General features: G+C 44.6%; 1 protein-coding gene across 1 annotated transcript in view; it reads right to left on the reverse strand.

The window, feature by feature from the left end:
• GLIS1 (GLIS family zinc finger 1) overlaps positions 1-11228 on the reverse strand; it is a 204763-nt gene extending 193535 nt beyond the window's left edge. The window contains exons 1-2 of the mRNA XM_074152086.1: positions 11165-11228; positions 10576-10965 (exon numbers count right to left, since the gene is read on the reverse strand). Of these exons, the coding sequence (XP_074008187.1) occupies positions 10576-10927 (352 nt within the window). The 5' untranslated portion in view covers positions 10928-10965; positions 11165-11228. The remainder of the gene's footprint in view (positions 1-10575; positions 10966-11164) is intronic.
• Positions 11229-13621: the final 2393 nt, after the last annotated feature.

Consider the following 13621-nt stretch of genomic DNA (forward strand, 5'->3'; position numbering starts at 1 on the left):
GGATGCAGTAAGAGAAAGGAGATCTCATATGAATAATGTTTCCAATAAAAGCTAGACAAATCACCCTGACAGATTTTGAGTATTTACACATTCAACAGAATTACACCAGTTGCCATACTTCCACATATTTAGCCCACAAATTCAAATAAGTTACAACCCTTTACATATATTTAAAAATAAGCCAAGAGCAAAGTTGCACAAAGTAAAAGACAGAGGCCAGGAGGCTGAGAGAGTAGAAAGAATAAGTTATTGAGACTCAAGGGCAGGGAAAGAGCAAGTGGGCTCTAGGGGTAAACATCCCCTTAAATTTCCTGCATACCCATTCAAATTAGAGAGATGCTGAAATGCATGGGGATCTTTGTTTTGAAAAGAGAACCATTCACACACAAAGTCTGTTGCTTATCCCCACAAAAATATGACAAGTCAGCAAACCTTATCAAATAGCTCAAGAACTCAAAGGAAAAGAATACAAGCCAATTTGTGGTGAGTTGGCAAAAGGAAAAATAAGAAGCAAACCCGTTCAGATTAAAAACGTGAGACATCTTTTTCTTTTGCCAAGTGAACTGAGTCCATACTTACAGGACAAACTTCTATGCATCAGCCCTTCAGGGCTCAAGTCTGCCTCCTTTTTATCCACTCTTGGTTTTAAAATGGCGTCACTTCAGATTTGCACCAGAGCTAGGGATGATGGAACCAGGCCAGCTCAGTCTCAGTTGAACATAAACCAGCTCTGATGACTGCAAAGAAGCTGAACATTACAACAATCAGATATCCAGAAAGGAAGAATTTAGTGTTGCTTTTTCTTCTTCAAGTCCTGGGAGACATTCTCAGCTGCATGCAAAATCTGTTCTGGCAGATTGGTGAGGATCTCAGGAACCTTGTAGCAGCTACCCGCACCTCCAGCCCGGGGGGCGTACAATCCATCGAGTGATTTCTGCCTTGAGAACAACAGCGGTAAGAGAGTTTTCCATCTGCTGGGAGGCATGGGCAACCCTGAAGTTGCTCTCTCCAGCAAACCGGAGAGGGGGGAGATTTTTCTCCCAACGGGCACTTATTATTCACTCTGAGGGTGGTGAGACGCTGGAATAGGTTGCCCAGGAAGTTGTGGAGGCCCCATCCCTGGAGGTGTTCAAGGCCACATTGAATGGGGTTTTGAGCAATCTGGTCTAGTGGAGGTGTCCCTCTCCATGGCAGGGGGGTGGAACTAGATGATCTTTAAGGTCCCTTCCAACCCAAACCATTCTATGATTCTATTTCCAACACAGCTGCCTTAATGTAGCCTCCTTTCCCTCACCTCAGCGTGTCAAGCACTAAAATAAATGGGAGAATTTGTTCCTCAGCAACAATTCTGCAACTGGCAGCATAAACCAGATGCCAAGCAGTAAGAAGCCTGACTAAAACGTTCCGTTAAAAACCTTACTCTCCCAAAGATAACAAATATGTATTTTTGCACTTTTCACCACTCACACTTGAGGAGACTTAACTACAAGAGCAAGCACCATGTACTTCAAAGCAAAGGGAGAAATCTGGTCCACCTGCAAACTGTGTAGAGGGGGTGCAGCCACATCCAAGCAAGCGCCATCCCAAGCTGAGACAGCCACACGTTGCAGTGCAGCATCCTGCCGCAACACCGGATCAGATCTCAAACACAGCACAGCCACATCACCTAAACACTGCACCTGAACTAACAAACTGTCCCTCAAGTGTAGAAAATTAAGCTGGCCCTGATGGCGTGCCGAAACAACTGCACTGTTTCTGGCTCCAAAACTGGCTTTTCTTTCTCCACACCATAGTCCATTACACTCTTGCAGTAGAAATGCCATGAACAGTAAACAGACTTGCCCCAAAATCATACAAGTGGTCCAGCCTAGTACAGAGTTCAAGCACCCTAACTCTTTTCATCCAAAACCTTTCTATACTTGGCTATGTCAGTTGCTGGCATAATCCTTCACCATTTTGCCTGTTTCATGTATGATAGCAGATCACACTGGCTTTAGTCCCATGCAGGGTCTTGAACAGAAAGAAAAATTAAGGGTGAACATGCTGTTTTGACTGACCTTAGCACCCGAGCTACCGGGCTGCTTCTGCTTGCACATTTTCCTCTCTCTTGGAGAAAGCTGAACACTTGGATCTTCTCTTCTGTGCCTCAAAAGAGCATGGATGGGGTTTTCAAAACCATTCAGTACTGGCCTCCTCCTGAAGTTAATGCTACAACTCCCTGCAATTTCAGCAGGAGCAGCATGGCAAAGCAAGAGGTATGAAACCTCATGTTAAATCCTTTCTGGGATTTTCCCAGCAAATACTAGGAAATAAAACAGAAATTTCCTCTTTTATCTGTTCTCACTTTAACTTTCTCTTCCCTATCCAGCACAGATGGGGGCTGGGAGGTAGGCAGGACTTACATTAAGGAGCAATAACTGAGAGCTGGTCTGGAGAGAAATGAGTCCTTCTGAATGCAAACTGCTGCTTTCCTCGAGCACCCTTCCTGTCCTATTTGGTCTTCTCTCTGAAGCTTCTGCCACTACAGAGATGTTCCATCAAAGAGCACAGCACACAGTCATCGTAACTGACTGATCATTTGCTCTCAGTGAAGGATTCAGGTTAAATCAAAGCCAGCTGCTTTAAAGAGGGGCAGGCGGCTAAGAAGAAGTTTAACAAAATAATAATAAAAAATGCAATCTAGAACGTACATACATAGGAAATCTACTCTTGTATTTCAAATAAATAACTCTAAGGTATTTAAGCCTCATGCACAGAAAACAATTTTGTAACTTCTTTAAGTCATCCCCTAGCATTGTTGTTCTGCCCTAATAACTCTGAAACGTGCTACTCATCTCTCCCAGTTAAATATCCTGTTTCACAAGCCCACTCTTAGATATCTGAAACTGCACAGCATTTCTATCTAGCTTTAGGCATCTAGCATTCCAAAGAATTAATATTTAAACTTATTATAAAGGAATGGGGATTGCGTTAAGCACATAGTATTTAGCAAAACATTCATATTAATAAACTGTTGTGTTGCTTGTTTGAAACACATTTATCATTCTTTAAACTCAAAAAAGATTATGGTCCAAAACTGACACATGTATCTATTTTCCTTTTAATACAACCAAGACTTATATAGGATTGTAGAGTAGAAGCTATCAAATTTCAATTTTTACAATATGCCTAAAATTATATTATCTTTCTTTGCCTAGGGGATTGTTGACTTCAGTATTTAAGTGACTTAACCACAGCAAATTGTGAAAAAGCAGTGAATCACAGCACTTACTTTAAATAATCCGAGACCCTTTGGGAAGCACCTCATGTTTACATTTTTATACATATTACTGCTCTTACATCTCTTGATTATAGATAAAACAATAAAAACCCCTAATCAGTTACAAGGTATCTCTAATTGGGTTTTTTTCCTCTTATATTAGCCTTTGATTTACACCTCACATACACTCTCCCAAGCCAGCACATGTAATTTATTTACAGCATTTGAAGGCAGGCAAAATACATCATCTACTGTTATACAACCTTCTACTAGGTATTAAAATACCAGGCCCCTGGAGACACACTTCATATAGTTCAGCAAGTTCCAAAATAAACCGAACCGCCAACCCCTTAAGCACTTAAAACAACAATGGAGATCTGTATTAAAAAGTTAGTTTTACAGTATTTGATGATGTCGCCTTAGTGTCATTTTTCCCTCCGGCTAAATATGCAAAAAAACATGTAAGAATGTATTTGCTTTCCCCTTATTCCAAGACAACTGACAACTCTATAGCTCTCACAAAGCCCTCTTCTTATCACATGCATAAATGCCAGAATTAAACGCAGTTTAAGCTGGTTTGCATTCATTTAACCCTTAGAATAAATTTGATCGGGTAGATTCAATTACAGTGCTCCTTACCAATCCACTATGCAAAATAATCACATATACAGTCAGACATAATGACAGAAAAGTCAGACATAATTTAAAAAAAAAAAGGGGGGGGGGGGGGGCAGGGGGTAGAGTTCAAGCACTTTGTGATGATTTGACCGAGTTCAACCTTGTAACTCCTACATGCTCAACACCTTAAAATAACATAAAACATAGAATTTGGATCTATTTTCTATTGCAGCTCTGGCAAAGTCTCATCTGTTTTTCAAGTAGTCTCCTTTTGACAAATATTTAACATTCATTAAGATTCATTTAATATATCCAAACTAAAGACCGTAATAAAAAAGTAAAAAAAAATTTAAAAAAAAAAAAAAAAATCCTTGTTCCAGGTTACTAGTGAAGTGCAGATTCTGAAAACAGAAAGTTCCAGGTTCCAGCTGAGATTTCACATACTGGGTGCCAGAAATGTAATAGGAGGGGAAGGAAAAAGGGGAATTCTTTGCCTCTATTCTTCAAGGTCTGTGCAGAAAGGTAGTACTGCAGTAGTCTGAACTGATACTTATCTGAATGGAAGAACAGGCCCTTCCTTTTTTTACATGCCCCATTTAAACGCAATAAAATGGCATGAGTGGTTTTAACTGGTCGTTCTGTCTATGTCATTGTAACGCTCCCTGCTCTCAGGAGAAGATAACAGCTGGGCCATATTCAGAAACACATACTTTTGCTATTGTTTGCACATTTGTAGGGCAAGATTACACTGTCCCACAGTTGGTGAGCACTGCCCTTGCTTTGGAACCCTGTATTCTTTGAGTTACATCAGTGTGCTGGGAAACCACGTTTGGTGCTCGAGAGAAAAAAAAAAAAACCAAACAAAAACAACAGTCCATTAAAAGCTGTTTCATGCACTGTGAAATGATTACTAGATTGCATGCCTTTTTCAAGCCTGTTCACATATAATGGTAGAAACCTGGAGTACAAAACAGAGCAGTTTACATCTATATTCCCTCTCCAATTACCCTGCCATCGACATCTTCAACAGTTCTAAAATAACTAAACAGCAGAGGTTCACGTTTCTAGAATAATGGTAATATGGTATTGAACATGGAAATTATATTCACAGTACTACAAGTTTCTCTTCATACTCCATACGTTATTCTACTTCCTAGCTTGCAGATGGATTTAATATAAGCTTGTTATTCTACAAACTTTTCCCTGTACACAGGAGAAAGAACTTCTGTAATTCTAGGACTGAAATACTGACCCAGCTAAAGTTAGTGACAAGATTTCTACTAATACTAATCGTTCAGAGTAAAATTTTGGCCCTCCTGTTCAACATACTGAGCATCTTTGCTCACTGAAAGTGAAAAAACCCAACAACTTTGTTGCAATGAAAAAGTACTATCTCCCACAAGACACATTTAATAGTTTTACCAAACAGAGTCTTGAAGCACTTCCAGAATATAATCTTGAATCTACTAAAAATCCTCAGCATACTCTTCAACAGCTTATGTGTATACAGGGTCGAACGCTAATATACAAATAATAATTTAGATATAGTTGAACGCTCTAAGTCCAAAGTATTTCTAGGTGATGTGACTACTGACAGGAACACAGTAATGCACATGCTTAAGCACTTGCAAGATTTATATTTTAAACTATTTCTTACTAAAAAAGAAGAAAGAAGATAGTTTTCTTCTCATCCCATTAGCAGAGTATATAATAATCTCCATTTTCATTCCATGTGTTAATGTAACATTCTAAAGCCAGAGCAAGTAATTTCTTATTTTTCACTTCTATTCCTTCAAGTAAAACTCAAGAAGTTACAAAATCTTTTCCACAGATCAGACTTATTTCCTGTAATCCGACGTTATTTGTTATTCCATATATTTCTACACAACATTCAGATAGATACAATATTTATTCTCTTCATTTTTTCCAATAGTTGCATTTTTTTCCCGAAGCTGATGGAGGTTTTTTGCTTTTACTCTTCAAGGACTGAATGCCTTTCTATTACAGGTCTATCATTAGATCTTCTGGTTTGTATTTACTAAATATTCTCTACTACCAATCCCTAAATAACAAAGAATTTCATTATTAGATACAATTAAACCTCTTCTAAATTAAATCCATGAAAAAGTCATCTTCAATTCAGTTACTCTGATTTTGCAACACAAATCATTAGAAGAACTTCCTTCAGCAGCAAGTAACTGAAAGTCATTTTCCTATTCAAGACAAGTATGCATTTTAGCCAGTTTAAGGGAGGAGGGGACAGTCACAATTTATCCCAAATTACTTTATGCACACATTCTCCAATTTGCAGTTTCTTCTCCTTTCTCCCCTTATTAAAAAAAAAAAAACCCAACCAAACCCCAAAAAAAACAACAAACCCAAAAAAACCACCCCAGATCATAAACTAAAATGATCTGTAACTGCAAGTTCATTTCAAATAAACCTTTAAATTATTTTTTGTAGTGGAGAGTTCAAATGCATAATACAGCAAGCAAGAGAACTACAGCGAAAAGAAAAAAAACCGCATTACTACAGCTCAATATAAAAATGAGAGTTTAGAGATCATCGTATCAGAGAGCCCATTCCCTGTCTCCTTATCAGCTCTAGGCAGTCCCATTTGCTTCAGTGGGATAATTCAGGTGAACACAGACAAGGTGTATGAAAGAAAACAGCAGAATCAGGCCAGTCGGTACACCTAATAAGTCATATAAGCAAAACCATATGTTTTTGCTAAGATCCCAACAGTACAAGCTGCTACTTAAGCAAGGACTGTCCTGCTAACCAAGGGAATAGTCGCAGGGGGTTGCAATGACAAGATTTAACCCTCCTTCTCAGCAGCAGAAGAAAATTAATACATTTCAATACGTTGGTTATACGTCTGCTGAAAGCAGCTACAGCTGAAAAAAAAAACCCAATGCAAAAAAACCAAACCCACCTTCATCTTGTCTGAATAAAACATTCTCTACAAGGAAACATCGAACTACTGCAACCCGAACAGCTTATTGTTTTGCCCGCTGTAAGTTAATATCTGAAGTGGTTACTGCAAAGGTCTGGGCCATTTGGACGATTTCCCAGTGGCACAACTAACAGGATAAATCTCGTCATTTCTACTGAGTCATGAATTAGGTAGACCAAACAAAACTGGAAAAGAATGAAAAGGAGAAGTGTTTCCTGGTAACAACCATAATCGATGTCATTAAAAAAAATTGAGACATTTGACAACTTTTATAGATTACTCTTTTGTCACCACTAAAGCTTTCTTTCCCAAAAGTTTTTTTCCTGCTGACAATAATTATTTTGCCCTGTGTTACTTTCAAAATGGTAATACCGTAGCATGAAATTCAACGAAACAAAACCAAAACCACAGAATCCAGGAAAACATTGTAAAATGGACTTCATACCTTATGGTACAGTTATTCTATGACGAGTAGATCACAAATGCCTGTAAGCAGCACTGTCTGGGTGCAAATACTCTGCCTCGTGCCACACAGGGAAATCAACGATCAAGAAAAGCATGGTGTGTATCACAGCCAATCATACCAGAAGGGGGAAGCTGGGTGAAAACTGGGTGTTTATTTTAAACAGCTCCCAAACAGAACAAAACATGAAGCACAATTCCAAAATACTAATATTTTTGGTAAACAAGCAACAGCTCCATCCTGCATCTGATTCCCAGAAGTAATCCTCACCACCACCCCTCAAGTTTTTGTTTGGCTGTTCATGTAAAAAGACTTGCTCAGGCACGGAAGCATTTTGCAGGATCATAACTTAAACACTGTGAAGCAGTAGAGTAACACCACAGAGACATTACAACAGCAGGATGCTTTTTCCCCATTGTGATTACTTCAAAGCTGCCCTTTTTATTAGTAGGGTAGTGCATCATTTTGATTCATTCTTTTTTGAAAAAAATCCAAAAAAAAGAGTAAAGGCATGTTTAGAAAAAAAATATTTTTTTTTTACAGGCAACTATAAAAATTGATTTTGCTCTTGTTAGAGAGTCTTTTACCCTCCCTACTTGCAGCTTTCAACTGTGGATAAACCAAAACCAGGAGGCACATTCTGTAATCTAACCCAGATTGCAAAGGGAATTACTGGGTACACCGTACTCTGGGGCTGAAGAGCAGGAGACGCACAGCGTGATGATTTGAAATCAAGCTGTCATCAGTTTCCTTCCTAAAACCTTTTACTGGGTAAATCTGAATATTTCCCTCATTCCCACTTCTTAGCTATATCTTGTTGTATCACATCCACATACAGCCATCCTTGGCCATTTTCCTTATGTTCCTGAGAGAACCAGGGGTTGTCAGGAGATGGTTTACACCACCCCTTGAAAGATCAGCGGCTCTCCCTTCTGCAGCATAGCTCGCTTTAGATACACAGAGCTCTGATTTTACAGTCAGATCACAGAGAAATTGAGAGATTTCTGTTATTTGTGTGGAACTGACTCAGAAGCATCGGGTGCTGAGCATGGGCTGGCAGCCTGCAGTATTCAGTGGGAGAATTCCAAAATGCCCGAGTGGACATTAAGGCACTTGCTGACACCGTACAAGTCAGAAGGAGCAGCACAGCTCACGCTTTTGAAATCAGACTCTAGCCCAAAATTTTACTTTCCCTAACTTCTCCTGAAAATATCTTCACAGGGGAAAACAAAACAAACAACAAAAAAAGGCAAAAACAAAAACAAAAAAACCCACCCAAAACCCCACAGTGCTGCCGTCTTTGGAAAAATCCAACATCATCCATCAAATCACCACGCTCAGTAAACGAACCCTATTCTGCCCATGGATACCTCCCTACTTACTCCCATGACTCAAGTCACCCGTATGCTGAAGCAACCACAAGGTAACACCCTGAACAGAAAATGCATTAAGCAAAAACAGCAACAAAATTTAAAACATAATTTTTTTTTCCCCCAGCAGTGAAAAGGGGAAATTGATCAGTCAGGAAAGATGAATTAGCATCCTTATCCCAGAGCCCACCTACACCTTCTACAAGAAGTCCCAAGTGAATGGAAATTACGCTTTTCCTCTTACCCTCCCTACACCTCTGCCCTCTGCAGCACCCACAAGAGAAAGCGTGAAAAGAGGAGTAAGTAGCTCAAAGTGAAAAAGAGAAAAAAAAGGAAAGTGCTTCAACAGTCTGTCTGGGTAGGGCAACACATGGGTAGGGTTTTAAGCAAGTATGAACCCCATTCGAGTGGCACCAGCCTCACTCATGAGGCCACAAGGGACTTGAACACCTCACGAGTCCCTTCTACAGGCAGCAGTCGCAGCAGCATAGCAGTAGTAGATCTCGTAGCTGTCCCTTCATACTTCGTGAATCCTCCCTTCTCCCCCCTCCAAACCTGGTTCTGTGTAACAGACCTTCATTTCATTCTTGCCAAACATTAACCACCACCTTTTTTTTTAATCAGGAGAGGAGAATTGCAGCATTAACAAACAGAAAAATAAAAAAGGTAATTTATAACCTGCTGCTCCGCTCTGTCTGTATTCACTGGCGATGAACAAACACATCCTACAGTTTGCAGGACAGACCTCGCACAGATTGAGGTGTTCATTAACATAACTTCATGGCAATGAAAGGTGCCATCACCCTAGGTAACAAGCTCACAAAAAAAAAATGTTACTAGTCCAAGGGCACGCAGTTTACTTTTATTTTTCAGAAGAATGGACAGAAAGTGATGCACTGAAAAAATCCTAATGGGAATTGCCTTACACCAACAAGATAGCAGCATGTACATCTCTAAAATAGAGAACAGAAAAGGACTGAGAAAAAGAGCATTACCTTTTTAACTTTACAGAAAACATTGCTTTAATATTAATAACCTTAGGTACATATGTCTCTGCGAGTGGTTTTGGAGTGTAAAGGAATGCCTGAATTCCTTCTGAATCCATCCAGTGATACCTCAGAGGGATTCTTTTAAAACGAAATTTTGATTAACAAATTCCAGCTCAATTAACAAGTTCTGGCTCAAAAAGGTAACGAACAGATTCTAGCGGGCAATTCCTAACCTGACTTTAATGCCACTTCTTTAACAATGGATGGATGAAAATTGGGCATTTGTTAACTAGCAGAACTTAACCTTACGCCATGCCTTTCAGGCACCAGGAATCCCGTGTCTGAGGATTCAACTGCCCGAATCCAGCATTTGTAACACCTCCTTGAAATACAAACTATAAATCCAAGCAACCGTGGTGAAACTGCTGAGCAAGAACCAGACATTTATTGTCAGTCAGGCATACTCACAAACAAACACCCCACACGCACGCTCGGGCACAGGACAGACTAACCCAGTGTTCACCAGTGTTCAGCACCATCCTCAAAACAACCACCTCTGAGAAGCGACCAAACCGAGCAGCAGCCGCTCAGGAGAACTAAAGAAGATGCCGGTCTCGGGATTTCTTAAAGAATATTGAGAAACATTCTGCTTCCCATCGGCCAAAAAAAAAAAAAAAAAACCAACCAACAGTCTGGTTTACCCTGCGCCTCCAAGGTGCATAGAAAGAAAAAAAAAAAAGTTTTAAAGCTTGCAGTTTAATAAACAAGTTAGAAAATACACTGAAGATCAAAAAGAAGAGGGGAAAAAACACCAAAGAAAAAAAAAGAAGCTGGATACACATTTTTGTTTGGGTGGTGGATATATTTTTTTTTGTTTTTTTTGTGGTGGTAGTGTTCAGTTCATGCATTTTTAAACTCACCCTTCACGCTTTGATGTTTCTGCTGCTGGAAATAATCTTTGGAGCCTCTAGCGCATCTCAGCTCCTGCGCCCTGGGCAGGACCGGGATCCTCTCGAATATGCTGGGTCTTTTGGGGACGAAATCCAGGAGAGGCGCTGACATTTCAGGGGGGCTCTGCTGAGGCTCCGTGTGCTCACCGCCGCTGCTGACAGCGATTTTAAAGGACATCTGAGGATTCGGGAGGGCTCCACCAGCGCTGGGACGAGTCACCCGCGGCGGTTCCTTGAGCGGCGCTCCCTGGCATTTATCGGTCACCTCGAAGCGGGCCGGACCGGCGTTGCCTTTCTGACCCCCTGCGAGCTCACAGTGCATGTCCGCGGCCGGCTGCTGCCCGGGCCCTCGCCGCTCTCCTGCACCGAGCGGCACGGGGAGGGAGGGGGGCTGTCAGCGCCAGCCGCCGCCTCAGCCCCCGCCGCCGCCGCCTCAGCCCCCGCCGCCAACGGCCGCTAACGGCCGCCCGGGTGGCGCGCGGCTGAGGGCAGCCCCGCTCGCCCCCTCACGCGCACCGGCCGGGGCGGGGGGGGGGGTTGGGGGGGGGGGGGTTAAGACCTCGTCCCGCCTGTGAGGGACGGGGAGGCTGGCGCCGCGCGTCGGCTTTCCTCCCTCTCTAGGCAACGCCGCCGGGGCTTCTCCTCACCGCTCCGGCCGGGAGGGAGAGAGGGAGGGGAAGGGGGGGAACGGGGTTGCGTTGAGGCCGGTGCCTTTCAAGCTGAGGCATCCAAGCGGCCGCCCAGGCAACGGCGGACGCGGCGGCAGGGGCACGCAGCGCCGCGGGGCGTGTTTGCCAAGGCCGGGCTCACCGCGGCCCCTGGGTCACCGGCCCCGGCGACGCGCCGAGAGGTGCGTGAGGGAAGAAGGGAGGGGAGAGCCCGGTGACAGCCGCGCCCCCGCGCTCCTACCTGGGAGGGGACGCGCTGCCCGCCGGCTCCCGCCGCCGCCCCCCGTCCTGCCGCCGCCTCGCCGGGCTCATGGGCTCAGCCCCGCTCCCCCGCCGCAGGGCCGGCTGCCTGAGTGAAGGCGGCCCGGGCCATTACCCTGGCGCGGCGGCGGGGCCAGCCCTTCGCTCGGGCCAGTCGGGGCGGGCAGGGGGAGGGCTGTGCCGCCGGGGCCGCCCCTCGGGGCTTTGACAGCGGCGCGGCGGGGAGCGGGGTCCGCCCGCGGGCCCGGCCGCCCCTCACGGCCTCGCCCCGCCGGGGAAGGGGAGGGAGCCCGCGGAGGGGGTCAGTACCTCTCCGCGCCCCGTGAGGGGGCCTGCACCTTCCCGGTGCCCGCCCCGGCGGTGAGGGGTCCCCGCGCAGGGCCATGGCCCATGTTTTCCCCTCACACCCACTGCCCGGGGCCTGGTCTCTTCCCCTTTGCCCACAGGACCCTCGAGGGTCCCCCTGACAAAACACACTCGTGTCTTCGTGCCAGGCACACGACGGACAGGAGCCACGGGACGCCCGCAAACCACCCAGCCACAGAACAGCCGGCAGCACCCTATAAACAACTTGTGTGCGGAAGCCACAGCAACTGCAGCGTGTCACGGAGGAGCAGCGGGAGAGAGCAAGAGCCGTGCCAGGGGCCTGGGCTTAGGAAGCAGGAGATAGGGCAGAGGTGGGTAGAACCTGGCCAAGACATCTCCTCAATGACACAGCTTCAGGTGCACACAGTGCTCCTTTTCTATATGTTTCCATCCTACAGGTGCCTGGAGCTGGCCCGCTCCAGCAGAGACAATTAAGCTAGCTTAGAGCAAGCAGCACAGAGCAGTGACATTTGCGCTGGCTCCTCCTCGGCCAGCTCGGGTCTGGAAGCAATCTAGCTGGGTTTATTAGCTTGGGCCCAGTTCCAAGCAAACGCAGGCTGAGCTACGATGCGCAGCTTTGCGCCAGCAAGCTTTAGCAGCCCACTCTCTGCTGGCTCGGGGGTGCCTGCACCCTGCTGCCCTGCATGCTGCTGTCGGCACAGGTGCAGCGCAGCAGGTCTGTCACACACTGAGTCACTCCTATCTTTGAACTGTCCTGGAGTCACCCGTGATTTACACGGGTGTAAATCAGACAGACATCTGGTTGGAAATCACGCCTGTTCACATCAAACCTAAAGGAGAGGCTCGGGAGATTTAGCACAAGAAGGAGGGACAGCTACTGAACTGGCGTATTGCTACGCCCCTCCTGAGGAGCATCCTGCAGCTAGACGACAGAGATCTTAATTGTCTTGCACACAGATGCTGCACAGAGTGCCTCACTCACAGTTTTATCCATCTCCTTCATAACATATGCCAGCCTGCAGCGTAAAGGAATGGTCAAGACGGGAGGGCATGACTTCTTGGCAAACGCTAAGAATGTTGTGGATTTGGTGGGAGGGAGGCGACTCGCCATAAAAGACACAAGATCTTGAGATGGAACAAGCAGTTCTGGGAGCAGCAGTACTAATCAAGTCTTGTTTGCGGTGCCTCCTCTCCTTCCTGCCCAGGGTAGATGCCCTGAGGTCTACCGAAGAGGGAGCTTGCCAGCCTTTCCCCTCAACAAGGGCAGTAATAGGGTCTTTTTCTTCTGTAAGGCCACATTTTAAATTGTCAGAAGTTAACAGCTCTCTGCCAAATGTGGTTGAAAACTGGTCAGTGTCCTCAGAATATGTTTGTGGGACCAAGGTGCTACAAAAGGGGAGAAAGCCCCACCTTACCTCTATAGAAAACAAACCTAAATATCAACTAGCTGGCACAAACACTGAATTTTAATGGTGATATCCTGGGGATTTATAGAAACAGTAAAAGTTTTCAGCATACGTTCTTCCTCTGAGTGGCTGTTCTTACAGCCACACACCACCTCCCAGTGCTCTGCTAATCTACATCCCATTCCCCAGTCCCATCTGTCTGTGCGGCCCTCAGGACCGAGCCGCTCTTTCTCTTCCATTTGGAAAAGCTCAAGGCACCTGGCAGTGCTACTAGAAACAGTACTTATTTAAGACACAAATACACTGTGGTAACGGTCTTAACCCCAGTGACGTGAAGAGGCAGTAAAATTTACT

This window comes from Numenius arquata, chromosome 8, assembly GCF_964106895.1.
Source record: "Numenius arquata chromosome 8, bNumArq3.hap1.1, whole genome shotgun sequence".
Taxonomy (NCBI): domain Eukaryota; kingdom Metazoa; phylum Chordata; class Aves; order Charadriiformes; family Scolopacidae; genus Numenius; species Numenius arquata.